This window comes from Haemorhous mexicanus, chromosome 25 (genome assembly GCF_027477595.1).
Source record: "Haemorhous mexicanus isolate bHaeMex1 chromosome 25, bHaeMex1.pri, whole genome shotgun sequence".
NCBI lineage: Eukaryota > Metazoa > Chordata > Aves > Passeriformes > Fringillidae > Haemorhous > Haemorhous mexicanus.
The window spans coordinates 5912640-5938021 of record NC_082365.1 but is presented as its reverse complement, the minus strand read 5'-3'; the positions used below and the strand labels follow the sequence as shown (position 1 = coordinate 5938021).

The 25382-nt window shown below is 45.1% G+C and overlaps 2 protein-coding genes across 3 annotated transcripts in view; both read right to left on the bottom strand.

Annotated features, from left to right (window-relative positions):
- LZTR1 (leucine zipper like post translational regulator 1) overlaps positions 1 to 21199 on the bottom strand; it is a 35545-nt gene extending 14346 nt beyond the window's left edge. The window contains exons 1-12 of one of the 2 annotated variants that reach the window (XM_059868084.1): positions 20990 to 21199; positions 20855 to 20917; positions 20560 to 20616; positions 19865 to 19944; positions 19407 to 19515; positions 17657 to 17740; positions 16145 to 16202; positions 15451 to 15590; positions 15073 to 15274; positions 10527 to 10539; positions 5269 to 5405; positions 423 to 533 (exon numbers count right to left, since the gene is read on the bottom strand). In XM_059868084.1, the coding sequence (XP_059724067.1) occupies positions 423 to 533; positions 5269 to 5405; positions 10527 to 10539; positions 15073 to 15274; positions 15451 to 15590; positions 16145 to 16202; positions 17657 to 17740; positions 19407 to 19515; positions 19865 to 19944; positions 20560 to 20616; positions 20855 to 20917; positions 20990 to 21165 (1230 nt within the window). In that variant the 5' untranslated portion in view covers positions 21166 to 21199. The remainder of the gene's footprint in view (positions 1 to 422; positions 534 to 5268; positions 5406 to 10526; positions 10540 to 15072; positions 15275 to 15450; positions 15591 to 16144; positions 16203 to 17656; positions 17741 to 19406; positions 19516 to 19864; positions 19945 to 20559; positions 20617 to 20854; positions 20918 to 20989) is intronic. The other variant, XM_059868083.1, reaches the window with a different exon arrangement.
- Positions 21200 to 23528: 2329 nt separating this feature from the next.
- The window catches only part of IPO9 (importin 9), a 40367-nt gene continuing 38513 nt past the window's right edge, over positions 23529 to 25382 (bottom strand). The window contains exons 23-24 of the mRNA XM_059867481.1: positions 25238 to 25314; positions 23529 to 24623 (exon numbers count right to left, since the gene is read on the bottom strand). Of these exons, the coding sequence (XP_059723464.1) occupies positions 24513 to 24623; positions 25238 to 25314 (188 nt within the window). The 3' untranslated portion in view covers positions 23529 to 24512. The remainder of the gene's footprint in view (positions 24624 to 25237; positions 25315 to 25382) is intronic.

The following is a 25382-nucleotide window of genomic DNA, read 5'->3' as shown; positions in this document are numbered from 1 at the left end:
CATAGTTCTGTCGGATGGGAGTGGGAGAGCTGCATGGAGATAAAACCACAATACAAAACACTCTGCCAAGGAGCCCTGAACAGGACAGCACATGAAGAGGAACAGCCAGTTTTAATGAAATAATATAGCAAATCCCATCTGCTACACTTTCCAATGATTTGTCAAAATTGTCATGATCTCTGTAGGACTTCAGAAAGCACTAGAGGGCTTGACCTTACCAAAATGTCTGTCCAAATAGCATTTCTCAAAAGATTTTAAAGACACACATTGACCTTTGAAAGCTGAATCTGAAATACAGAGGCTGCCTGTAAGAAGGACATGGACCAAACGCCGTCGAGCTCAAGGTGAGCTAAACCAGACACTCCACAAAGAGGACTCATGTGGAATTGGTGTGGAAGTGAGTATGTTTATCAGCAAATTACCTGGAACCTGTACATCTCTCCACTTCTGATGTTATTGTCCACTGTGCCACCAAAGATGTACATAGCATCTGAGATAACCGCTGCTGCATGGAAGAGTCTCCCACTGGGTAACTGGGGAAAAAACAGGGAATAAACAGAAAGAAAAGGACAAAAAAGGCAAGGTAATAAATAAAAGCCCATTCTTCTGCCAAGAAAAAGGATCTGCTATTAACACATCAATAGTGAAAAGAGAAAATCACAGAATATCTGAATTGGAAGGAACACACAGGGATCATTGAGTCCAACTGTTCAGTGACTGGGGATCGAACTCGCAACCTCAGCAGTATGAGGACCGAGCTCTGAGCAAACCAATGCAGCCCGGGATTACACACACACAGACACACTCAGACACACAGACACAGACACACAGACACACTCAGACACACTCAGACACACAGACACAGACACACACACACACACAGACACACTCAGACACACAGACACAAACACACACACAGACACACTCAGACACACACACACACAGACACAAACACACACACAGACACACTCAGACACACACAGACACAAACACACACACAGACACAAACACACACAGAGACACACTCAGACACACACACAGACACAAACACACACACAGACATACTCAGACACACACACACACACTCAGACACACAGTCACAAACACACAGACACACACACACAGACACACACACAGACACACTCAGACACACACACAAACACACACACAGACACACACACAGGCACAGACACACACAGACACACTTGCACAGACACTCACACACACACTGACATGCACATTCACACACACAAACACTCACCATCACACAAATACTCACTCTCACACACATAATACTCACACACTCAGACACGCACACACAGAAGCACACTCACACCCCCCCCCCCACAGACACACACACAAACACTCACACACACACACTCACACACTTGCATCCTACGACTGACATTTTCCGTACCTCAGGATTGTTTCCTAGCGTGTCTAGAACGTATTGTCCAGTCACATTTAAGAACACCCATTCACTGCACCTCCTAATCACAGTGGTACCTACACAGGTCTAACCATCATGGCAGTTACAAAATATATCATTTACAAAATTAAAGCCAATGTCATTTTCCACATAAACCCCACACATACTTCTAGAAATAAGCAAATGTGATCTTCTGCTTATTCCAAATGCTGTCAGCTTATTCCAAAGCTGTCAGGAACTTGAAAGGTGAATGAACATCTACCTCAGCAGGACTGAGCCCCAGGCCTGTGAGCACCCACCTCCCCCACAGCTTTAAGGGCTGAACCATCTGGCTAAGGCCCCGGGAATGTCCAGTGCCAAATAGGAGACCAGAGCTGTGGCTCTGAGGTGCCAGCTCTGTTGGCAGAGCTGGCATCTCAGAGCCACAGCTCTGGTCTCCATCCTGCCAGCTCCACAGAAAGTAAAGCTCCCCCACACTGCAGCTATAGGGCTGAGGGATCACACCATCCCTGCAACAAACCCCACCTCAGAGCTGCAGCATCAGGTGATTTTTGAAGAGTCACTACAAGCCAAAGCCACCATGACTCTCCTGCAGAGCACAGACTGCAGCATTTTTACTCATTTCTTCTGAGGCTACACAAAGGTGTGTGAACACATCAGCATATCTCACTGAGAGCTCACAGAAAGCCTTCAAGTGGTGAGAGAAACTTCTTTTTTTTCCTGTAGTTTGATCAGGCTTTTCGTCTTCCAGGCAGTAAATCTCATTAAATCTTTGCCTACAAAATAAAAAGCCCTCTGGTGTAAGAAATCTTGGCTTCTTGTACATATTTATAGACACCACTCAAGTAAAGTCAAACATGAAACAAGATTATGTTTATCTGGAGAGGCAGATTTTCCAGGAAAGCATGTTGACTGGCAATTCCCATTCCCACCAATTCACCCCTCTCACCACAGTATCACACAACAGCCTCATTTAGCCTGTTACTCACCACACTTTCCATGACTTGTTCCTCAAACTACAGCTTTTAAGGAGACAATCCCCTAGTCAGTAACTAGGACATGGGTATTTTTCTCAGATGTACAAACCACAGGCTTGCTCACCTGAAAAGACACATTTGCCTGTGCCAGTTTAACAAACCCTCTGGATTCCTGTGGATAAACAAGATGCCTTCTGTATCCAGCATGTTTCATGGATACTTTATCAAGGAAACTTCAGAGTTAGCTCTAATAAATACTGTGATGGGGTATGGAGTAACGCTGATCTGTTAGTACATTCCTGCCTGGACCCAGTTCCGTACCTCTCTGAAAGAGGATGAGATTACTGTCAAATAAAATCTATTTTCTATGGCCTCTGCTTGTTCCTAGCAGTAATCTCATTACCTAAGTAAGGTGTACTGATTGAAATAATCAACGATATTATTATGGGTTAAAAATACATCTGTCACCCTCATCAACTGGAGCTCCAACCTCATCGCAAAGTAAGAAGTTTGCTTGCCAAGACCCATTCCTACACAGCTAGGCAGGCTGGTGTTAGCTGTACTGTAACATCTTTCTCACAACTAACTGCAACCAAAACCAAACAAAAAAACTGTTCTAGCAGAGCTCAAATACAGCCCACCTGCTTTAGATTATTCAGGTAATTTTCCACTTTTTCTAAATAAATAATATTTTAGTTTTGCTTTTAATTAAAATAATTCTCAAAATTCTCTAGTATTTAGTTTTTTAAAGCTGTCATTGAATCTAACAACCACTTTTTTTTTCAATCAAAAAGCCTTACAACTTTGGAAAAATCAGTGCCAGAAAGCAAACATGAACCACCTGAATATTTAACCAAGTAAGATGTACTTGCCAGCCACATCATATTCAACTCCAACAATCTCTATGGAATGCTCTAATGATGATTTTTCTTTTGTAATGGTTGGTACCAGCCAAGGAACCAGAGCTCTGCAGTTCCTTATAGCTTAAGTAATCAAACAACTTTACTTTCTAAATATACAGACCACATTTTTAAAGACAGAAATGGAATGGCAGCCATGGAACAGAAAAGGCCATGTCCAGTTCTCAAAACATTGTGCAGCTGAGAGTTTCAGGGTGTTTGTTTTACTGAATCAGAGCAGAATTCAGGCCAGCACAAATCCCCACGTGGAGATGACAACACTGCAAGTGGTGACATTTTGGTGCCACCTGCATGAGGAACAATGCTCGGCCCTTTCAGGACCAAGGATTTGGCCACACAACTTTGTTCCAGTGCAAGGAAGGAAAGCTGGGTCCTCAAAATTCAGGCAGAAAGAAAGGTTAACAGAGCTCAGGAGCACAAACAGCTGTTGAGACATTCTGGTCCTCACGTTCCTCATCCACCAATACCAGACACCAAGAACCTGCCCTTATCTTGAATTTTTCACTGGGAGATCTCCCAAATCCAGCTGCTGAATACACTCACCCCAGGTAGAGTTTATAAGAAACAGCGACAAAATACCATCTTTTGCTAGCCAAGATGCTCAGCAAGGATGAGAGGAAATGGCTCAAACTGCAGCAGGGAGGTTTGGGTTGGATATTAGGAAACATTTTCTCCTTAAAGGGGTTGTAAGCATTGGCACAGGCTGCTCAGGGCGGTGACAGAGTTACCATCCTTGGAAGTGTTCAAAAGGTGCATGGCACTTGGGGATATGGATTAGAGGTGAATGTGGCAGTGCTGGATGGATGACTGGACTTGATGATCTTGAAGGTCTTTTCCAACCCTACCAGTTCTGTAATTCTATGATTCTAATTTCATCTGCTGGCACAACTCCAGATGGTCCTGTGTGAATCCAAAGGGATTTGTCTTTCTCATTCCTGTTACACACAGGAATGCTAAAAATCGCAGACAAAGAGGCACTTGCCAATCTGAATGTATTTGTCAGCTCTAGCTCCTGTACTTACCTCTCCATCAGTCTGATCTCCTTACTTTGTTAACAGTGCCTGACAAAAGAAATTCTGGATTCAATCCTGACACTTCCAATGATGGGGGCTGGCATCCCCCCTCTGAGCTACATCGCCGTTTCATCTGTTGGAGTAGTTTCTCTATTTAAGGTTAATGAGATTTACATCTGAAGATCTTTACTAGCTGGAATCTTTGCTTTCAAAAGCACAGGTCATCGGTCACCTTTGCTTCCCTTTCAGTACACCCTTCTACACTGCTGGCATGACTCAAGCCATCATTTTCAAAATAAAAGTATTTCACAAGTCTTTTTTCCATCTCATTTCTTGCACTCAGACTCACACTGTAGCCTGTCCAGACTGCACAAATGGAGTTTGTCCTGTGCTGCTCATCAGGCTTCTAATTTGACTCCCAAAACTGTGCATTAAAGTTGCCTCTCCCTGTGCCAGAGCACCCAGCAATCATTCAAATAGGTGAGATTACAGCCCTGAGCATCACCTCTGGGCCTGAGCACATATACTTTAAAATAAACTCAGTAATACCTATCCAAACCCCTTCATAAACTCATTGATTTAAATTTTCATCTCACCAGGAATATATTCAGCTTAGCTTGAAGTCCTTAATAAATTAAGCTGAAGCAATGTGAAGTAAAATTAAATAGTGAAAAAAGTAAAATGATTCATTTCCACTCAGGGGTCAATAGTAGCCTGCTCTGTGCAATTTAGAACTTGCACATGCAGAGCCAAGGCTTAAATGGTTCTTGGATTACAGCTTAAGTTAAATAGCTCATGAGAAATTGCAAGGGGGAAAAAAAAGGAGCAGAGAAGAAAAGGCATATATGAAAATGGAATTTCTCTCTCCTACAGTAAGTTAAATTTCCATTTTTAAAGTCTTTTTCACTTTCAAGTGTTTCTTTATTTACCTCTGAGTCTGCTGTAGGTCCTTGTTTTACTGTTGCTATGCTGAAATCTAAACCAAATACATCCCAAGATTCTTTTAAACCCCATTCTCTCAAGAGCACAGTGGGAGCTTCCTCTGGGGCAGATACCCTCTCAGCCACTGCTGGGTAGGAGACCTGGTTACAAGGTTTAAAAACAAAAGTGTGTAAAAGTATAGATGGGAAGCATGAGAGACTGGACATGAAGCAGCAGTCCCAGGCTGCTGAAGCTCCAGAAGATCATCCCTGTGTATCCAGAACATTCAGGGTCAGTCCAGAGAAAGCTCTGTGGTCTTGTTTGGAGCCCATCACTGTGATTGAACCATTAACATTTTAGCTGTGTGGTTTTCTCAAGGTTTGTGCAATGACAGAGACACATAGCAACAAAATCTTTTGCACTAGCTGCTTTTTGTCTGCCCTCTTTCTCCCAATGGCTCTTCACAAATCACAGAATCTGTGATTGGCTCAGGTTGGGAGGGACCTTAAAGCTCACCTTGTTCCACCCTCTGCCATGGACAGAGACGCTTTCCACTACCCAGGCTGCTCCAAGCTCTGTCCACCCTGGCCATGGACACTTCCAGGGATGAGGATGAGAAGCTGAGGGGTATGCTCACTGCAAGCAGGCAAAACAGATCACAAGCTAAGATGGTGAAGAGGGAATATCCATCAGCTATTCCCAAGTCTGAGATATCCTTCCCACATTTTGTCTTCATGAAAAAACAGGGCAGATGGATCACCCCAAAGTGACAACCTGTGTTTTATGTCAAAGCTGACTGACACACTGGAAGAGGATGAAGTAAAGCCCTTTCTCAGCTGGCAGGTTGGCATCACACACAGAGCCATGGCTTGCCCAGCTCTTCTGGATGGCCGGCAGAACTGGGTCAGGGACAAAAATTCAACCTCCTTGTAGTGAGATTCACTCTCTTGGCTATGAGGAATGCATTAACTAGGCTATTATTGCAGGCTGTGACTACTTGTGCTGTTGCAGTGCTTATCTTCTCTCTCTGACTCCTTTCTCAGAACATTTTAATATGTTTCAGAGCTTTTTGTGATAGAAAATTCAACATTATGGGCAATACTAGGACATTGCTAAAATCAAATCCTCTGCAGCTGTTTAAAGGTTCTCCTTTCTTACTCTCAGCTCCTCAGAAGCCTTCTTACATTTACAGAAAAGATTTATAACTGTGTAAATGTTAATTTTCCTCACACTCAGCTATGAATGAGCAGGTATTATGGAAGGAAATTGTTGCACTGAACTCAAAAGCCAGTAATGATGTGCTCAGATTTCTTTCACAACCCAGGAGCATCAATGAGCCTCTCTATCATTCAGTATCATTAAAAGCTCAAAGTCAAAATTTAATAAGAAGACCTAAAGCCATCAACAAACCAACCTGGTGAACCAACATAAACTAAGACGTAAAAGAAGTGTCTATTTTTTTCTGAAACTGGAAGAAAACAATAAGCTACAAAAGGTCCAAATGAGCTGTCACTACTGGGAGACTGGGAGCTGCTGATACCTGAGATGTTTCCACACTGCTACACCAGGCAACAGCATCAAACTCAAACAGATGGACAGACAGAGCTTTGGATAGTCTTTAGGTTCAAGGAGGTTTAAGGATTTAAAATGTTTTCCCATGCTGGGTGCAGACAATCTCTGCTTTCAGTCAAAATTGGAACAGACACACATTAGAGTGAACTTCAAGACATGCAGCTCTACAAATGAAGAGAAGCAGGCAAATGCTGAAGGATTTTACTGAGCCTTTCCATAGGCTGTTGTTCCTTTATTGGGCCTTTCCTTAGGCTGTCATTCCTTTCAGATTATGGCAATGGAGTCATCCAGTTTATCACTGCAGGTACTCAAGAGTAACCATAGTGCTGTTTATAACCCAAAAAGTACCTATTCATTTTTAAAATTTAGCCTGGTATGAACTTTGGGAACACAGCTAACCATGAGCCAGGCAACTGCACTGCTGTCCCAAGAAAGTTATAGAGAAAATCTTCCTGGAAGCTACTTGTACCACATGAAAGAGGTGGCTGGTACCAGTCAGCAAGGATTTACCAAGGGCAAATTTTTCCTGACTAACCTGATCACCCCCTTCAAAATGCTTCATGGGTTATAGGAGGGCACTGCATTCTCAGCAAGTCTATGCTTGATAGCAAATTGTCTGGAGCAGTTGAAATGCTGGAGGCTGATATTCCAAAGGACTTAGCCAGGCTGGAAAATGGGCTGATGGGAGTCTCAGGAAGTTCTGCCAAGTCCTGTCCCCAGGACAGTCATTCCTTGCAATGATACAGGCTGGGGACTGGCTGTCCAGAGCACAGATGTGGTGGACAGGGAGCTGCAGAGGGTTCCGCAGCATCCTCTGGCAGCACAGCCAGCAGCCCCTCAGCTGCTCCAGCAGGCTCAGGGATGGGACTTCTCCTTCTCTACTCAGACTTTTTAAGTCCCCAGCTGAAGCACCCTGGGATCTCCAGTACAGAAATGCATTGACCCACGTAAGTCCAGGGGAGGGACACCAACATCAAGGCTGTGATCAAGGGCTGGAGCACAGGATGCATGACAGGAGAGAAGGCAAAGGAGGCACCTTCCTGCAGGGAAGTCAGAGCTGCTCTTCAGAGAATTGTCTGGGGGGAAGAGAGGAGCCAGCAGATTCAAGTCAGCACAGGAAGTTCTTTCATAGTGTGAGAGGAAAATGTCTTTTATCATGATAGTGGACAAGCACTAGATGGAAGCCAGGAGAAGCTGCTGGATCTCTAACCCAGGAGATACACTGGAATGGAATGGAATGGAATGGACAGGACAATGCCCTGAGCAGCCTGCCTCAACCAGACCTGCTCTGAACATGAGGTTGGATTCAAAGCCTTGGAAGTCCTTCCAATCCACCTGCTTTTGTGATTCTAGGACTTCCTCCTGCTGTTTAACATGTTGCAGGGCTGGGAGGCTCAGGTGTGCTCTTGTTACAACAGAAATTTAATTTATATCCAAGATGGAAACTTAGCTTTTACTTTTCCTCTCTCAAGGTACAGACAAGAAAACAGAGAATAAAAGCTCTATCACAGAATGAACCTCTTCAAAGGCTATTTCCATTCCTTTGCCCCATGCAGGATCAACAATGCTTATTCTGTTTCTGAGAAAAAAATTCCAGCCTGTTCTTAGAGATTTCCTCTGGTAGACTTCTCAAGACATCTCATGAAACCTTCAACACTACACTAATGTCAGAAAGCCAAAAATATTTTGTCTGCAGTTTATTTATTGAGATTGCCATAACTACATTGTCAACATAAATGGATCTATTGCAGCTTAACAATGATGAAAAGCAGAGGATCACCTCTGTAAGAACCACTTCCTAATATGGAGCCATTAATACAGAAAAAGACTGTCAGGGATTGAAGAAAGAAGATAGAAAGAAACCTACAACTTAGCATAAAGCACAGAATCGCAGGATGGTTTGGGTGGGAAGGGACCTTTAGGCTCATCTTGTTCCAATCCCTGCATGGCAGGGACACCATCCACTTGCCCAGGTTACTCCAAGCTCCATCCAACCTGACCCTGGACACTTCCAGGGATGGGACGGTCACAGCTGCTCTGGGCAACCTGAGCTAGGGAATTACTACCCCACAGCCAAGAATTCCTTTCCAATATCCCATCTAACCCTCCTCTCTGGCAATGGAGAACCATTCCCTCCTTGTGCTGTCCCTACAGGCCTTTGTCCAAAGTCCTTCTTCAGCTCTCTTGGTGCTCCTTTAGGCCCTGGAAGGGGCTCTAAGTTTGTCCCAGAGCCTTCTCTTCTTCAGGCTGGACATGCCTCTCAGAGGCGCTCCAGAGCAGAGGGGCTCCAGGCCTCAGAGCAGCTCTGTGGCCTCCTCTGGGCTTGCTACAGCAGCTCCAGGTCCTTCCTCTGCTGGAAGCCCAGGGCTGGAGGCAGCTCTGCAGGAGGGGTGTCACCTGAGCAGGACACAGGGGCAGAATCCCACCCTGCCCTGCTGCCCCCCTGGGGGATCAGCCCAGCACAGGGGGGTTCTGGGTTAAATCACCACACACAGAAGAAAAGCCATAATAACAAAAGCTTGTAGCATTATCAGCTCTGGTTATGATAAGAGACAGGGGATACAACAGAGACATCCTTTGCAATTGTGCTCTACACTGAGGATGAGATTTTTCCATTTGGCATTCACTGGAGAACACAGAATGGAAACAGAAAGGTAAATCTATTAACGACATCCAAACACGTGGCAGCATAACCACAAAGGTCAGGGTATGAGGCTGTCTGTAATTTATTTACAGCTGTAATAATAGTAAATGTTATTTCCTTTAAAATTGTTTTAGTATATATCAGTTGCAAATTTAAAGAGCAATGTTAATGTATAATTCATCAGAGAGGATGAGGCAGTTTGAAGAACAAACCAAACTGTAGCCAAACCCAATGAACACGTCACAAAAGATCATATACTGAAATCTGACAACAGCTGACAGAAATCCAGTGACCAACCATTTGCTTCTCTTTGGCATGTGGCGTGCATTCAAAAATCCAATAACCATAATAGTACTTTTGGGATCTTAATCTGACTTCCTGAATACACCAACCTACCAAACTTCTGTGAAGAGGTACTGAAATTTAGACTTGTTTTGAGGAAAACATTCTTTTTTAAAAATATCAAATCCTGGCTTAAGTGTAATGAAGACTTTACAAAAAAAACCAGACAAAATGTTCCAGTAAATAATTACTCTCATTCTTTACGATTTGTAAACATTTGTTTTCCTTTCTTTTTCAGTCTGGATATTTCTAGTTTCAACTTGAAGTGGCTGGATCTTGTTTTATCTTACACTGACGGATTAAAAACCCTCTGTTCCCTAGGTAAACCAGGGAAGATTTAATTTCCTACACCTGAAAGAGACTTCCCTTCATAGTTGGTCACTGGGCTTCCCATCTGCAATCACTCTTCTCTGAACAACCTCCCTGGTTTGCCAATCCGATATGGGGAGATATTATACTGGAAGATCTATCTAATAAACACAAGGATCACATATTTATGTTACTTAATGACACCACACCATGTCAGCTTATAGAATGAAGAATATCACAGCACTTCCAGCCATTTCAGACCACCAGGAGCTCTCTCAGCTCCCCACAAGAACTGGGAATTTGAGTGATTGTTTCCAGGGATGCTGTAAGGGAAACCATGAAGCCCAGACCACACACTCTGTTCATAAATGCATCCTACAGCCAAAGCGAAACACGGACTGTTTGCACCCACCTTAAGAAGAAATCAAAATCCCTGAGTGGACTGTTATTGTAATCAGTAATTGGCAAAACTCAGGACAATTAGTAAATATTGGAGGAAAGCTGTGATTTTCTGTTGCCTTTAAGGTTGGTGGCATAAATTTATCCACAGTAATTGCTCCTCAATCAAAAAGCATATTTCAACTCCTTCCATCACTCAATTTTATACCACTTTAATGTGGGTCACGTTAACTCCATGGTGTTACAATTCCTTACCAGTGAGTGAGTTACAGAAATATTCCTTCTGCCTATCATCCACATCATTTGCATTTTGCTTTCTCTGGGAGAATACTGTAAAAGGATGTAATAATGAACACCCCTCAGAAAGGATATGAACATAGAATTGACAAACAGAAGTGGAGCTGTACAATAGTATTATCTACAGGTACTCTGATGTGCAGATTCTTATAAACACAAACATTTTCAAGATGTCTGTCTATAGTTCACTGAGCACAGACCTGCCAAGGGCACTGGTATGGAGCTCCTACATTTTTAAAAAAGGTTTTTTAAAAAGGATGCAAGCCTTAGCACTGCACATTATTTATAAACATCAAAACTATCAGTCTTCCCTCTGGATTGTGAAATGCTCAGTTTTATCTCTCCCAGCAGAACACGATACCTTGATAACCACCCTGCCCATGTGTGAGGCAGATCTTGTTGAGGGGCTCAGTGCAGGAATTTGGGGCATTGTGCACATAGTAACATGTTTCTCTTGCCTGAAGGTACCTCAAGGGGTGTAACCAATCTCTGCACAGGGGGACTGGGACAGACTCATCCCCAGGAGGATGACTAAATCCTTTTAATCTTCCTCAGCTGCCCACAAACCACGTCACTGTAATCTGTCTAAAAAACCTCCAAAACTGAGCCTCCAAGTAAGCCCAAGAAGGTTACCAGCATATTAACCTCCCTTTTGGCCTATTAAAAGAAAAATTAAGAGCTTTGAAAATTGGAGATTTTTATTGCTCTTGGCTTTGAAAGCCCTAATTGTGAGACTGAAATGTTTCCTAGAACAAGTTTTAGAGATTTCCCTCATAACTTCAGGAGAGATGGATGACTCGCCAGCCCTTGCAGCCACAGAAAGATGATGGGAACTGTGAGGAGGGAGAATTTTCTTCTTCCTGACACAACACCCTGCCTCCATGAGGCAGTGGCTGCTCCAAACATCACCCTGGATTCTGTGGATCTGTGTCCACAACTGGCTGTGCTCCCTGCCAGACCCAGAGCTCCTGTCATTCCCTGCAGAACACTCCTCTCTGTAGCACAAGCCATGACTGCCACGTCCACATGTGTCTGTCAACTGTGCAACATGGGACACTTTACTGCCTGCTGATTTCTTATGCTGCTCCAACCTTCTTCAGAAAGTAAAGGATATTTTGAGTTCAACAGAAAAACTCGAGGCAAACAAAAAAAATCTATTTCTTGTTTTTGAAATCCTTCAGTAGCCCTGTATAAAGAAAATCTAGCAGGCCAGGAAGCTTTGGCAGTGTTATGCAGGCAGGCAAGGACTCAGACAAGATATTCCTGTGGCTGCCTTAGAAAAGGAGAACCTGCAGCTGTGAAGATCATCTCACAGCAAGGATGGGGAATAGCTCTGTACAATATATATGTACATGTATTATATATAGGTTTGAGGAGCTACAGACTGCAATTGTGTAGCTCAGCAAGGATGTCTTGTTATTCATTCTGGAGACATCCCAAAGCATAAAATGACAGCTCCTGGTTTATTTTTGAAGTACTGACCTGTTCCATCTCAGTTTGCCCTCTTCTACACAATAAGCCATTTCCCATCCTCCATCGCACAGTGAGGCACTACCAAGAATTCTGAGCACTCTGGGCAGAGAACTACAACAGGTCCATTGCCAGATCTATTCCCAGGTTTGTTCTACCTGTTTACTCAAAGTGCAGAAAATGTCAGACTGTCCCAGGGCACCTGCAGCACCTGACACACCTATAGCTGTCTGTGCTCAGGAGGTGCCTCTAGGATCTTCCCAGTACTCACTCCACTTTGCTGTAATTAATGCCCAAACTGTGTCACCTTTTCCAGGTAACAACCCCAAGATTCTTCAGCCTTGTGTGACTTGTCACCTTCTGTGTCAGCCATAACAGGGTAGCAGAGGACATACAATTTCCACCTGACACCTATTCCTGGCTACTGGCTACTGAACAGGTCTGAAAAGTTCAAATCACTCCCTGATCACCTTGAGAAGCTCCTCAGGACAGCCTAAGTCCAGAGAACAAGACTGGAATGGCAGTAATAACTCTCCTTCAGCATAAGCAATCTCTTTTGTAATCTTTTGCCAAGCACTGTAAAAATCACCTGTGAATTAATAGCTCAATCAGCACCAAACCTTATTTTGGACCCCAGAGGCTCTACCCATTCCATGCTAAACATCCAAAAGAAGAAAGAATTAGGGATATGCATCACATGACCCTAAGTAAGAAAGTAACCTCGCCACAGTGGAAAGGAAACTTCCATCCATTGGAAAGGAAAAAACCCAACTCTAAAAGTCAAGGTAGGTCATTCTGCTGCACAATAACAGAGGCCACTATCACTTCACACACAGCAGAAACCCTCAAGTGCTGAGACAGCATTGCACTTATTGACTTCTATTTTGTTTCAAATTAACATGAGTAATTTTGTTCACAGAGATGGATAAAAAAGGAAAATGCAAGTTCAGAGCGTCCAGGGAACAGGATGGTATTAGAGATTCATTGCTACCTTTAGAAGTCCTTGCTAAAAGCTCATGGAAACTTTAGGAAAATGATTCTGAGAAATTACCTAGTTATGACTCCAGAAGACACAAAACAATTTAAAACTTACTTGAAACACAAGTCTGCAGTTAATCAGTCTTTCGGGAAAATTTAGTATGACATGTTTCAATAGCACCAGTTTCACCTCCCATTTCTACCAAATCAGTTTCTAGATGCTGTACCAGAGAAAGAAACTGCAAAACACAACATGGGCAACTAACCTGGGATTACAGACAGATGAAAAAAAGAGCTTTGAAATCTGAAATGAAATTTAGCAGGAGATAACTCAAGGAATAATGCTGGTGTACAACATTGCCAGGAGCAGTTCTGCTCCTTGAAGCAATAAGCAACCGTGTCCCAAAGAACCAATGCCTGCTTAAGCCTCACATGTTAAACGGTAACAGTGGCAGGAACAGAACAGGTTCTACAGTCCTGAAGGCAACTGTGGCTTTAAAAAGTTGAAGAAGCAGCTTTATTAATTTCATGTGACAATAAATCAGCTTTGTAAAGCATTAAATAGGCTGCTGTGAAATACTCTGGTCAAGTAACAGTTCCCAAGGAGGCCCATGTGTACGGTTAATTTCGAGCTCTGTGTGTGTGGGATTCTCCAGCTCATCCAACGCTGTGTCTGCAAACACAAACACACCAAACACCCCATACAGCTCCGGGGGTGAGCCCTGTCACATCTGTGCAGACTAAATCAGTAACTCTGCACCTGATCCCAATTCCTGCAACACTCAGCTGTCTGAGGTGTAACCTCAGGCTGTGCAGTTGTGTGCACAGCACACACACGCAGAGCATCTCCTCCTGCAGAGCAGCTCATACCCTACACCCACTGTGACATTAGCTGCAGTATCTTAACATGGCTTAAGGTAAAATCTATTCACATTAATAAACACAAAGAATGCTGCTGTTCCAAAGCCAGGAATTACACACACTGGAATGGGCTTCAGGGAACAACTGCTTGGGCATTCTGGGATGAAATGATCCTCACTTACACGACCTGAAATATGGACTGAAACCAGGTGAGCCCTTGGCACTTCCACCTGGAATCCAAGCTGATCCCAGACAGGATCTGTGAGTGTGCTTTGAGAAAAAAACAGACATTTTATCACACAATTGCTGCCTTGCATGAGTAGCAAGTAGCAAAAGAAACAGATTGATATGTTCACCTTTCTTTTTTTCTTTTAAATATTGTCTCATTTGGAGTGTTTCCTTGGCACTTGGTGGCACTTCCACAGCCTTTTGATGTCCATGTAAAAACAGACATTTCAAAATTTGTATCTCTTATTAATGAAAGTATGTTAAAAAAGCCCTTTCTGAGCCTCCATATTACTCTTTGCCAGCCACACCTCTATGTATAATCAGAATTTATAAGATTTTGTGCACATGGGCATTACAGTGACAAATCAAACCTTGTCTAGTTTTGAACTCTTCAAGAGGATCACACAGCCAATCAAAGAACCACTGGTACACACTGAATTATTGTTCAGCTTTTGACTGAACAAATGACTGAACCACATATCAAAGTGTTTAATGATATTTCTTTAAAATGTGTTAAGAGAAGTTTCAGATGTGTCAACACTGACTAATTTTTAATGACTGCTACCCACAATATTTGAGCTGATTAACTATCAGTGGGAAGGAGTTGTTACTATTCAGCTAAAAGCAAACGCTCCTGTCAAAAAGTGTCCATGGCAAAGATGAGTCAACAAAGAAGGAGCAGAAAGGGAAAACCACAAGCTGAAGGTTTTACCTCACTGTCTGGGCTGGGCTGGATGACCTCCCAGGTCTGGGAGTCCACGTCATAGCAGTGCAGCTCGTTGGGCAGCGTGTTGTCGGCAGCGCCGCCGAACACGTAGAGGTGCCGGTCGAAGGCCACCATGGTGTGCCCGTAGCGCCGCTGGGGAGGGGGCGGCGAGCCCCGCAGCAGGTGCTCCGTGGGGATCCGTGTCCAGCTGGGACAGCAAACAGGAAACACGGGGCTTTTTTACAATGCTTTTAAATTTTCTAACTCTATCCTTCGTCACCAGGAGACAAGGCATTCTGCCTCAAGGCCCTGAAGTATTACATTTCGCAACTCAGGCAGTCAAGGATTATGTGGATTTTACATGACTTAACTGTCTACACTTACATCTTTTCCTTGAATTCAAACTGGAAGAGATTATTGGTAATCTTTGCTCCACTCTGGCCAGAGAAAACAAACATCTTATCCTTGCAAACCGCCACGGGAAAATTACAGCAGGAAGGAGGAATTTCACCGCTTTGTTCAATCTGAAAGGCAAGTAGGTTCAGAATCAGAAATGTATTGTTACAGTGTACAACTCCACATGCTGAGGACACTGCAGGGCCACGGGACACAGGTGTAGCCAGGATGAGCATATGGCATGGGCCCAGTAAAGCTGGCGACAGGTAATTGACTCCTGCTGTGCTTTACTAGTCTGATTGTCCCTGGATAAAAGGTTGAGAGGCCATGTTTTTAAAGCTCCCAGTACTGCAAGGATCAGGACTTTGGTCATCTGGCCAGCAAAGCTCCCAGTCTGTGTCAGTGGTCTGAGTAGGAATGCAGTCCCAGCACAGCAAATCCCCCATGGGAAGTCCAAGTCCAGTTCACAGCTTCACAAGCAAAAAAAAAAATCACCCTTTCACACACACTTGGTTTTCCAAATACCCAAACCAAATCAAATTTGAACTGCTTCTTTTCGCTGAGGATCAAAAACACATTCTGGAGAAAGAGCAGTGCAGTCTAGCATGGGAAATTTTAAATAATTCTGCATCAAAACCAAAAAAGAGAATTTTATGTGTTAGTTAAAATTAAAGCTTCTTACCTCTTCCCAGCAGGTCAGCTCTCTGTCCTGCAGGCCTATTGTCCACATATCATTTAATCTGTGCCATAACACAAAAAATGCTTGATTTGAAACAATTCATTTTTTGTAACAGTGTTGAAAGGGCAGAAATCCTATTTCATCAACACTCCTTCTGCACAAGAAGAATCTCCTACTTCCATGGACAGAAAAACAATTATTAGAATCCCTTTGTCCTATACCTAAATTTTACAGCCCCACCCCAGCTTGCCTCAGCATCTTTCTAGTTACAAGTACACCGCAGTTAACAGCTACAGTCTGGAGCTTAAGGATTTGAGCTATTTAATCTTCAGGATTTTTATAAAATACCCCTTTTTACCCTGCTCCTTCTGCTCATCCCTGTTAACTACTGAGACTGACCACAACAATTATTTACATGGCTGAATCCTTCCTTAAATACAGAAAGGAGGACAAAGCAGGTAACCTGACACATCTCTGACTGTGCTGTTCCCAGAACAAGTTACTCACAGTAACTACAGATGTTTCCTTTGTTCAAATCTGCCTGGAGGCTCAAGTTCCATAAAAAGACATTTTTTTTTAAGTGATTGGACATATTTAACATAAATTAGACAGCTCCTCTCACCCACTCCTTCCTTACAGCTACCCAAGGCCTGGGGGGACTCCCTAAGCTGGCACTGAACAATCCCACAGAGTCATGCATCTTATACCAATTCCTCCTCCAGAAATAACAAAGACATCCCATCTGTACTCCCAAGTGTCAGCAGTTCTCCTGGAGACTTTGTGGAACTGGACATAAAGCTTCAGCTGTTTCTGAAGATTCTTCTCAAAAGAGGAGGCAACCCAGCTCCTCATTTGTGAAAATCTCTGTGTGCTCTCATGATGCAAATATTGTACATCAACATAAATTACTCCTCAAGTTCATCATGACACAAAAAAAATGGCATGTCCAGAATTGACTGTTCCCTGACAGACCAACAGCAAATGCAGGGAGCTACTGTGAGACATAGCATCAGGCTCCCTCTCACATCTCAGCACCATTCCTTTACATACATACTCCTTTCCCCATACAAAATCCCACCTCCCTTCAACCTAAATATTACATATTTCCAGAGATTTCTGAGAAAAAAATGACACGTTGCTCTTAGTTCTGTCGGATGATTTCATAGCAAATCCAGACTTTGCTCTCTAAGTATTCAGCAACATCAGCTGGCCTGTGCTGGGGATCTTTCAAGAAATGTGCATTTGCCAAATTCCAAAGATCATTTTGCAGCCTTACAACCAAGCACACTGTCAAATTACACATCCACAGCCACTCTGAGTAACTTAGGCTTTAAGCACACACTCATGTGAACACGAACCAGTGAACTGCAAAAGTGCAATGCTCGACAACAGACTGGGTTTGCAAAGCTCTAGCTGAGTGTTTAAACCTCTTGGAACATGGAAACGTCTCTACAAAGGTGGAAACTGAGGGGCTGGGATTTCACAAAAGCAGGAGAGGGTGATAGTGCCCCATACCTTGCGTTGCCATCGTATCCAGCAAAGATCCACAGCTTGTCACTGTACACTGTTGCACCATGAGCTGACCTGGCCACTGGCAACCTGCAAGGAAGAAAATGCAGACAAAAGTCTTCCCTCTGCAGCTGCAGAGGAGGTGCAGAAGGATCTACGTGTGCTAAAATGCACACGTAAAAATAAGAAGAAAGTCCCCTACACAAAATTGTTTCTGCCATGTGCCCTCCAAACACTAAGTGAGCCTCTGAAGGCATGTATTAGTTTTGCATTCTGCTGTTTTCAATGGAGAGAAACTACTTAATTGTAAACAGGAAAAAAAAAAAGGAAAAAAACCCCAACTAATTCCTTGTCAGGACTCAAATACTCTCAGAGTATTTTGCATAAAGTAGTTCAATAAAGGGAAAATTCATAGCACCACTGGTAAAGCAAGGTGGCAATCAACTCTGGCTATGAACATCCCACACGTGTTCCCAATAACTAGGCACGAGAAACACAGAAACGAGACCAGGACAGAGCTTAGGATGCTCATTTGGGATCATTCAGGGTTGTTCCCAAGATATAGTGCCCACAATGAAAGATCAAACCTATGATTTGTCTTCTCTTTGTTGTTTGAACTAAATCAGCCAGGTTGAACAAACCTGTGATGCCACAAGGCATCTACTGACTTGTCTGAGGTCACTGTGTAACATGAACACTAACTCTGGGGAGCAACAAGCAAACTGTGAGTTTGTAAACTGAGTAAGAGATGCTCTCCAAATGTCCCAAGTTACCAGAATTAACCAGAAAGAGAAATTTCTAATACGGTCTCTGTTCTGAAAGATAACGTGCTCATCAGAGGTGAGCAACAGTAACACAAGAATGGATGGGACATTCCTCATCTCTCTCCACAAATCACAATAACAAATGTTCCCTTCCCTCTCCCCACTGAAGCCAGCATTCCAAAAACTTCAGCTTTGTATAGGACTGCAGGTAAAGATACCACACAACCCTTATTGGCGAATGGTAAACACAGGAATGTTTGGGGCAGAAAGAGACCTTAAAGCCCATCTAGTCACACCCCCTGCCATAGGCAGGGACACCATCCACTTGCCCAGGTTGCTCCAAGCCCCATCTAACCTGGCCTTGGACACTTCCAGGGATGGGGCAGACACAGCTGCTCTGGGCACCCTGTGCCAGGGCCTCACTAACCACACAGCCAAGACTTCCATCCCAATATCCCATCTAACCCTGCCCTCTGCCAGTTTGAGGCCATTCCCCCTTATCATGTTCAAGCACTTGTATAAAACACTAAAAGTTGGATCACAATCCCTGCCAGAAATGGCATTCTGAAACATGCACAGAGTCAACTTTAGGAATGTGTTATCAACTTTAGGAATGTGTTAGTGATTTCCATTTTCCTTGAACACTGAATCTCAGGAGCCCTTTTCTTCATAAGGGATCCACAATTTGCAAGCTATGATTGAAACTGAAACAATTCAGAAAAAAACCCCCAGCTCCCTTTGCTCCCATTCCTTCTGTTATGAACCTGAAACATGAAGAAGGGAGGTAGGACAAATTTTCATTAGAGTGCATTCTGGAGTGGAGGCCTTCCAAAAAAACTCCTGTAGAACTAAAAAAGTTAATTGAGAAAGCAGAGCAGCAGTCATGCTGCAGGCTACCATCAGCACTGTAGCTAGGTGTGACTGTGCCATGTGAAATTATGCCAAGCTACCCTCACTCTCCCAAAGCACGAGGCAATGATACCAGCTGTTACCTTCCCTCAGTCTTCCACTCTGTCCACTGCCCGGTTGCAAACTTATACTCAAAGAGGTCATTTTTATTCTTCAGGTTAGAATTGGAATAGATATCACCAGTATAACCACCTGGAAAACAAGAATTCCATTAGACTCCCAGGCAATGGAGCACACACACTCCCAGGAGTTGCATTAGGAGAAATTTTAGATTGCATAAAATGTTTGGCTAATGGAGTACTACAGAAGGAGAGTTCTCTTCCACTCCTTCTCCTAAAGAATCATTATGGTAATGAGCTTCAAGTTGTCTTTAAACAAAATAGCGCCATCTTTCCAAACTAAAGCTAAAATCACAGCCATGAAAAATACTGGATTTGCTACTGAACGAGATCTTTGACACCTCCTAAAGATCTCTCATTCTTTTTCCAAACCAGTATAGCAGCACATCTACCACTTGAAGTACAACCTGCTGCTGCCTTACCAAAAACGAACATGCTGCTCCCGTAGACCACAGCGGAGTGGTGGTACCGTGGTGCTGGCGGCGTCCCCGTCGTGAAAGCCCTGCACGGGTTACAATAGCAGCAGTCAAACACTCTGGTTGTGCTCTGGGCACTCAGAGCTATTGTGCAGACTCAGAAAAGAAACAACTGTTATAAATTATTTTTTTGTTCCCGAGTGTTTCCCTGGTTTTGGATGGTTGATTGCAATAAGATTTTATGGAACAGCAATATAGTATAAATGGTTACAAACATGCTGCTGCTGAAATCTATTTGGCAGAGCTGAAAAATGAGACACAGATGAGATAAGACAGAGTGCCTACTGCAGAGCAAAGGAGCCAAGAAAGCTGTGAGGACCCCTGTCACCTTCTCTGGCCCGAGGGGTGCAGCAAACCTGGTCCCTCTGCCCTCCCACAGGCTGCAGGAACAGAGGTGACCCTGGTCCTCTCCCTCGCTGGGCTGCCCGGCCTCCCCTCGGGCAAGATCGATAAGCCCGACGGCCCAGCGCACAGCAGGCTGGCAGGAAGCAGCTGTGGCAGTGCTGGGCGGAGGTGACACTTCCTCTCGGGTGCTCAGGTAGTGCTACAAACTTCTACACCCAGCCCGAGGTGCTGAGAGAAGCCGCGGCGTGTCCCGGCCCTGCCAGCGACCAGGGATGGCGAGAGGCCACGCTGCCCACCTGCACCACGAGCAGTCCTTCACGTCGAAGCGCAGGAGATCGTTCAGCATGGTCTTCCTGCGGGGAGGGATGGGAGAAGCGGCTGAGCCAGGCCGGGGGTCGGACAGGGGCGGCCATGGACCCTCAGTCCTGCTCCCTTCACACCCCGTTCCCCCCACAGCCATCTCCCCTTACACCCACCTCCCCTCACGCCCTGTTCCCCTCACACCCATCTCCCCTCACACCCCGTTCCTCTCACACCCATCTCTCCTCACACCCATCTCCCCTCAACCCCGGCGTTCCCGGCTCCCCTTACCCGTTGTCCCCGCCGAACACGTAGATCGCATCCCGATAAGCCACGACAGTGTGTTTGCTGCGCCTGCGGGCGGCACGGACAGGTCAGAGGCGCCGGGAGCCCCCCTCCAACCATCCCGTCCGCTCCCCAGCTCACCGGGCCCCCACGAACTCGTCGCAGGGTGGGAGGCGGCGCCAGCGGTGCACGGTCTCGAAGGGTCCAAAGTTGAGGGTGAGGTACTCGACGCTGTCCGAGCAGCTGTGGTCGAAGTCCACGCTCGGGGCCACCTTCGAGCGCCCCGCGCCGACCGCCGGGGCCGCGGCCGCCGCCATGGCCCACGCCTGCCCCCCGCGACTACAGCTCCCGGCGTGCCCCGCCACGAGCGGCCGCTTTCCGGCGCGCCTGCGGTCCAGACGTCAGACCACAACTCCCGGCGTGCATCGTGCCCGAGGCGCCGGCCTGGCAGCGGCCAACCCTTGGACTACAGCCCCCAGCATGCACCGCTAGAGGAGAGGCGAGGGGCCCCGAACACCGCTGTGGAGCTCGAAGTGACGCGTTCGAGGCCGGGACGGGGACCGAGCCTGCCGGGCCGAGCAGGGACCGGCGCTGTTCGGGTAAAGACGGGGAAGCCAGGCGGGAGGCTACATTACTAGGGTTTATTTGTTCATTCAAAAACAGAACAATACCGATGAATATGCATAAACACGGCCAGTTCATCCCCACAGGGACCTTAGCGGGATGTGCGTACCAGGCACCAAGGCAGCAGTGCCATGTGCCCTCGGCTGTGCAGTCCCCCATCGCCCATCCTTTGCTTTTCCTTAGTTTATGTTTCCTAACATGGTGCCAGTCACCTCTATGACTATTAGTTTAGTTTCTTCACAACAGCAGACAATACAAGTGGCGCTGCACCTCTCAAACCTGACCTGACGCTGCTTCACAGAGTCCAGCAGTTTCCATCCTGAGCAATCGCTGTGTGACTGGTCAGAGGTTTTTCAGCAATTCCTGCAGCAAACACAATCCTTGTACAAAGACACACCACAGAGCAAGCCTTAAGAATTTTATTAGGAAGGATGACAGTGGTTAAGCAGAAAAGCAACGTCATGAGCACCAGCAGGACTTTGCTGAGGACTTAGCCTCAAACCTTCTCCCTCGTGCACTCTCAGATTCTCTCCAGCCTCTTCCTAGGATTGCTTGAGTCAGAGTATTTCTTGCCCAGACCACCCTGCATACGGTGAGGGTGCTGGCAATAGTTGCTGCACAACCACACCATTTCTGCGCCAGTCCTGCCTCTCAGGCTGGTCCCAAGCTTCAGCTGCCATGCAGCAACACCGTGCCCAGCCAGCTCAGGCTGCACCCGAGCTAAGGATGAGGAGAATGCAGAGCACCAGATCAGCCAAGAGGAACAACCTTCCCACTTCCCAAGCAATCTGTAAGGGGCACAGAGCCTTTTTTTTCTGTCCATCTGTGCTGTGGGAAACTCAGGTAAGTGAATCTTTACATGTAGAGACAATGCAACTTATCCCCCCATCCTTCCCTTCTCACACTCCTTGAAAAAACACTGATAACTGCAAATCAAAGCCGTTTTTACCCAAAACACGGATGAGCTACAGCAGGAACATGGCACTGACCCATCCATCTTTTGGAACTTACAATGACAACAAACACCTTTAGATGTTTCAGTTCAGTGTCAGTACTAATGTCAGCCTCATTTTTCATGGACTTGTTTAAATCTAGCCTCTGAGCTGGCTAAAGCCCCCCCTGAGGCACAGGATTCCAGCACCTACTGGAGCACACACAAACCCCAGCAGCACCTCTGTGAGCCCAGGCTAAGCAGCCCTCAGTGTGCTGTTTGCTCCTGACACCCTGAACACACCTCGATGCTTCCAGACATTTGGCATCCACTTTTGTCCAAGTATGGATGGCTGAGTTTGTGCCTTTGCTGCTGACGCACATGGCAAAAAAGCTGGTCCTGCCTCTCCCCAGAGCTGGGACCAATTCCTCTAAGGACACTCCTGATCCTTCTGGAACAGCCACGTGCACACACCACTGTAGCCATCAGCTTCTTGGTGGGTTTTCAAAACTGCACTGTTTGGTTTAACTTGTTGGCTCTTTCAGTGGAAGCTGAGAGGGAAAGGCCTCAGAACAAAACTCCTACTGGACTGTATGACAGGAGGGTCAGGGCACCCCTTCATGTTACATATTCTTGTAGACCAGAGAATCCCCAGGAAAGAAAGACACTGAGACTCAATGGTGTGGGAAGAGCTTGTACCTTATTAGACACATAAAAATCAGGCTTCAAACTCTGCTTCTCATAGAGTTAGTTAGGCACTCAAAAAATTGAGAATGGCTCAGAGGAGTCTGCAGGGGATGGGGGTTCCCCCCTGGCTCTGCCCACTCTCAGGCACAAGGTGAGACCAGTGAGAGACAGAAGGAGTCCAGTTTATGGAGATTTTGATACACTGTCAAAGCAAATGATTCCACAAAGGAACAGCAAGTGCCTTTCTTAAAAGGAAACTGTAATGGCTCAGCCCATTTTAAGCAGCAGATACATACAGCACAGGACTCCCTTTCTGTCCAGGTGGCTCCCATGAAACACCCAAACATCCTCTGACAGCACGTACAGAATGTGTCCTAAGGAGAAATACGTCTTTAAAAAGTGACTTCAGGAAACAAGCACAAATTCCTTTTAAACCTGTTTTATAAGAGAGATACCAATGTACATTTTAATAGTTTTATTTCATTTTCCCCGAAAGGGAACCAAAGGCAGAGAGGTGTTGCGAGATACATCACACTGTTCTCATGGGGAAATCAATTTGCAAATGTTATTTTACCACTCTATAAAAATACACACAGGAGTGTGAAAAAAGCAAAGTAGTTCAGAGTGGCTGTCATGGAGCAAATATGTTAAATACAATCAGTTCTTTTTTCCCCCTAAAAACTGTGGCTCCTTGTGTTCCAGAAAACCAGTCTTTCATAGCCACATGCCACAGGAACAGAAATGTAAGTGATGGCTTCCTCTGAGCATGTGCACACACAAGTGTTAGTGAAGAACTGCTCCCATGGGAGATGTGAGCAACAGAGCCCCATCCACACCAGGAAAGAAGAAACACACTCAGGTCCATTGTCTCAGCTTCCCCTGCAAACTCCTGTGAACTGGCTCCATCCCATCCAGGCAGCTCTGAAAAGAGTCTGAGGTTCTATAAAAGAAGTCATGTTGTAGGAACAAGATATTTACCCTGTGTTACATGAGGAGGAACAACAGCCAAGAGGAACAACCTTCCCACTTCTCAAGCAATCCATAAGTGACCTGGGTCCTTTCTCTGTCGAACTGTGCTGTGGGAAACTAAAAGTGCCTCTTCACAGTTAGAGACAGTTTCCTTTTAAAAATATTAAGGACACATTATTTTTTATCTTTAAGAACTTCCTGGAAAGTTACTGTGGAAAATGAAAGTGCTCCTGTGGTGAGACCAATGTGCAATGTCCTTGCTGCTTTCTCAGGATTCCTTTCCTTAACATCCTTAGATGTGCGTTAAGATGAGGCTCAAAACAACGAGGCCCTTGTCGACCTGGAACAAGGCAGGCAGACACTGGAAAATATTTTATGTCCTATCATAAAACGTGGAATTAGCCAAAAATAACCTATTGTTCAGATCTGGCAAGTGTGGTCTCTGGAGTGGCTCTATATCCCGATGGCCTGCAGCACTCGCTTCTCGTTGTCGTTGAGGTGGTCAGAGAACATGGCATAGCAGGGCTGCTGTGCAAACTGGCACAGGAAGTCGGTGAGATAGGCCTGGGAGGGACAGAAACACCCTGTCAGCACCACCCTCCTGGGAAATCCTGCTGCTTCCACCTGGCAGGACACACATCCCAACCAAGTAACCAGTAACACCCTGGGATTGGAGGGAACAGAAAGGAGTGGTGCAGGAGGAGGAGTGGAAACAGAGGGAAGAGTTGGAGTAGAGGAAAAGGGTGGGAGCAGAGGGAAGGGCCCATCAACAGCTGCAGGTGGTGGGAAAAGCAGGAGCAAAGGGTAACACAGGGGCTGACTGCGTGGGAGCATTTCCAAGTGGAATATCAAATTCTGCCATGTTCACTCCAACCTACTCCTGACTTCTGCCAGTAGCTGTGAAGCTCACAGGTAGAAAAGTCTCATCTCCCTCTGTTCAAAGAGTTTTGTTCATTCCTATTTCCACGTTATAGATATTAATGATAAGGAAAAAGAGCTCCAGAAGTTCTTGGGAAACTTGGCCCTTTCCAAAGTAATTTCAATTAACAGAGTGCCTTCCGGATCACAATAACTGGTGTTTCCAGTGCTTAAATATTTGTTAAAGTAGAACATTAAAAAAATTAAAGTTTATAGAGAATGATTGGAATCTGTTAAAACCCCTCATTCTAGAGCATCACCTGGAGATCTATTTGGTAAAGAGGGTCCTTTAATGCATCTGGATCATCCTCTTCATCATCTTCATAATAATCTTCATCTGTCAGAGGCAAATCAGCAGGTTTTAACATCAAAAAGAGCAGACTATCTCAGGAAATTTTCTATCAA